Source organism: Cryptomeria japonica, chromosome 5 (genome assembly GCF_030272615.1).
Source record: "Cryptomeria japonica chromosome 5, Sugi_1.0, whole genome shotgun sequence".
Classification (NCBI taxonomy): domain Eukaryota; kingdom Viridiplantae; phylum Streptophyta; class Pinopsida; order Cupressales; family Cupressaceae; genus Cryptomeria; species Cryptomeria japonica.
Window position 1 is genome coordinate 248,477,134 of NC_081409.1, and position 3,838 is coordinate 248,480,971.

A 3,838-nucleotide genomic window follows, 5' to 3' on the forward strand; every position below is an offset into this window, starting at 1 on the left:
CAAAAATAATTGCAAATAGACTTTACAAACTCCTCCCCACAATCATTAGTGAGGAACAGACTGGCTTTGTGCCAGGTAGATCTATTTATGATGGCATAATCATTGCTCAAGAAGCAATCCATTCAGTAGAAAATAATAAGGAACTGAGCATGATGATAAAATTAGATATTAAAAAGGCATATGACAAAGTAGACTGACACTTTCTATGCAAATGTCTTGAATCATCCGGGTTCAATAAGCAATGGATCAATCTGATATATGAATGCATAGCAACACCTAGAGTATCAATCTTAGTCAATGGGGCCTTAGAAGGTTTTTTTGAAATTTCAAGAGGACTCAGACAGGGGGACCCCCTTTCCCCCTTTCTTTTTATCATCATGGTAGAATCATTGGGAAGGATGATCAATATGGAAAGAGAAACAAAACAGCTGAAGGGTATTAAAATTACATCAGACATGGAACCAATTACCCATCAACAATTTGTTGATGACACCATGTTGTTTGGACAAAGCAATACAATAGAAGCAAAAACACTTTAAAAAATCTTAAACAGCTACACTATGGTCTCTGGACAGGAAATCAACACTTCAAAATCCAACATTATCTTTTTCAACACAAATAAAGAACTCCAAAGGAAAATCATAAACATTATTAAATACAATATAGGGGAATTACCATGTAAATACCTAGGACTTCCCTTGGACAAAGGGAATAGATCATCCAAATTATGAGATTAAATGGTCTCCAAAATTACAAACAAGATCTCCTCTTGGAAAGGGAAATGGTTATCCTCTGCTGGAAAGGCCACCATGATTAAGTCAGTTCTCTCAACAATGCCAATATACCAACTCTTATGCATGGATCTACCCTCAACCAAAAGAAAGGAAATTGTAAAACATATTAGGACATTCTTCTGGCAAGGTTCTGAAGATAAATTCAGACTCCCATTGGTAGCATGGGAAAATATATGCATGCCTAAAGACCTTGGGGGTTTAGGTATCAAAGATCTAAAAATTCAAAGCAGGGCTCTTGGAGCAAAGCTAGTATGGAGAATGTATAATAACCCTAACCTCAAATGGGCAAGGATCCTTTATAAAAAATACCTTCGTAACCCGGATCCCACAAGCATCTTTAGGACAGCCCATCCACATAAAGGATCCAGATTTTGGAACTTTATGATTGGTTGTAGAGATATCATAACGGACAAGCTAACATGGAATTTAGGAAATGGGGAGGATACCCTATTCTAGAGAGACTCCTGGGGGGCTCTAACTACCATCAACAGACTTTGTAACTTTAACAAAATTATACCTATCCTTGAAGAGAAATGGGGAGATAAAGTGAGAGACTATGTGGAAGATTACATCATTGGAGGCCTCAAACAATGGAGATGGAAATCACTGAATAATTTAGACCTACCGAACCAGGAGCGATCCCTCTTAGCACGGATCCTAGCCTCAAGAAACCCTACATTAAATTCTGAAAAGGATAAACTGATGTGGGCAGGATCCAAGAAGGGGAAGTATGAAACTAAGGAGGGATATAAACATCTGTTAATCAATAAGAATAACCCAAGCACTAACCTGCCCCTAACACTTTGTTGGGATAAAAGGTGCCTACTGAAGGCAGGCTTGTTTGCATGGTTAGCAATACAAAACCGGCTCCTCACCAATGAAACCTTCAGGAAACTAGGATTTGAGGGCCCCAGCAGATGCCCATTATGTGAAAAGGAGGAAGAAAATACTAATCATATATTGTTAACCTGTGAATATGCACACAATTGTTGGGGTTGGTTGAAAAAACAACTGAACTAGTATACCCCTATTCCTAGTACTCTATCTAAATTATTCCATGCATGGCCCATTCGGAACATAGGATGCATGTACGAAAATCTATGGGTCATAGCCCCCTCCCTTGTGATCTAGGAAATCTGGAAGGAGAGAAACATGAGGATTTTCAAAGATAGTAAAATGCACTGAGCCCAACTAACCAATAAAATCGAAGCTACCATAGTTAAAATGGCAAACAACCAGACCTCTAACAGTCAGAAGGATGCCAATATGTCCTATTGGGATGAGAAAATGAGACTGAGGTGGAAGGGCCTAAAGATTCCACCTTTCATAGGGAAAGGTCCACCATCCAACAACACAAAACGTGCGGAATGTAAGTGGCTACCCCCTAAAGCTAGATGGATTAAGCTTAACTTTGATGGGCCATCTAGGGGCAACTCGGGTGATGTTGGACTTGGTTATTGCCTTCACAATTCAAAAGGAGAAGAATTGGCTCACATGGCCATCCCTATGGGCAAAAGCACAAACAATGAAGCAGAGCTGAATGCATTAGTTGAGGGTATAAATCTATGCAAAATACTGAATGTAAAGACGATTAACATTGAAGGGGACTCATCAATAATCATCAATGCCCTTAGAAAAGGGGTGATGCCTGATTGGAAGCTAAATGCTTCCCTAACTGAGATACTGACGGACATCAGAACATTTGACAGGGTCATCTATAACCACATCTACATAGAGGGTAACAAAAGGGATGACTACCTAGCTAACATGGGGGCAGATGGTAAAACAGTGATCCATGTGGCCCCTGGCATCTATCCTTAACAAAATTTTACAATGACACACAATCTATAAAAATAACAGCATTTACACAGATTTATCCACAAATTGACCAAATACATCATCCCAATATATACATATAAAATATGCAGTACACCATTCTGCATGTTAAAATTTAATTTATTGTCTATCATATATATGTATATAAATATACATTATATATGGGATATATATGTATGTATGTATGTGTATGTATGTATATATATGTATATATTTATTGTCTATTAGATATATATGAATATATTACATAATACATATATATTAATATATACTCGTATATAATATATATATATATATATGTTATCTCATATATTTATACATATTTATACTCACTCAGTTTATTATTTATACATCACTTATTACATGATAAAATATTTATTCTTTACATTTAAGGACTTGGTTTTGGATATCATTAGCTCCTTATGATGGGTATACTCAAATCCAAATATTTGCAATCATATGAAAAATCAAGACTCTTAATCAAAGAGCCCGATCATCATTACACATCTGATCTCAGAGAGATCCGGGCCATTATGGTGGGTTAGAGTCCCAACGAACAGGGCATTGGCTGGCTGTCTTAGTCGGAAACTCGAAAGATCATTAGCCAAAATATGAGCACGTGGTAACTCAAAATGATATCTTCACAGGCGGATCTTCATTTGAAGATTTGGCAATTATACTAAATTAAATAGAGATGTCTGAAGGGGATGAAAGTACGCAAGATCAAGAGAGGATGTGACATTTCAGTCATTAACATAATTACCCAACGTGACTATTAAGCCAAGCCTTCATGGTAAAATTAAGAAGCTTTAAGACCAATTTAGGCCTGTATTGATCCGTGTCATTGATACCTCTTGGACCTAAGTTAAACCAGAAATGGATACCCCTATCAAACTAAGCAGCTCAAAGAGGCAAATGGCCTTTGATGGGGTTATCACCAGGGATAGCCTCAAACACATTATTCGCTTGCCTCATGCCTTAGTACTAGATGTTGTAGAAAACATCCTCGGCCTAGACTATCTCACAAACACTGACCGAACTAGGGAAAACTCTGATGTGGCGGCCATGTTCTTGGCTATTACTGTGATCTCTACCAAGAACAAAGATGGCATGGGCACTCTATGCAAGGAGGTCTTCATAGCCTCGATCTTAAGCGATATGGAGAGGGTTCTTGTCAATATTGACAATGGCTGAACCATACCGAGGCC

General features: G+C 37.8%; 1 protein-coding gene across 1 annotated transcript; it reads left to right on the plus strand.

The window, feature by feature from the left end:
- The first annotated feature begins 2,018 nt into the window (after positions 1 to 2,018).
- LOC131875851 (uncharacterized) lies at positions 2,019 to 2,615 on the plus strand. The gene has a single exon (XM_059220545.1). The coding sequence runs from the start codon at positions 2,019 to 2,021 to the stop codon at positions 2,613 to 2,615; it is 597 nt and encodes a 198-aa protein (XP_059076528.1).
- Positions 2,616 to 3,838: the final 1,223 nt, after the last annotated feature.

Coding starts and splice junctions, on each gene's coding strand:
- LOC131875851 (XM_059220545.1), top strand. CDS start 2,019: ATGGCAAACAACCAGACCTCTAACAGTCAGAAGGATGCCAATATGTCC.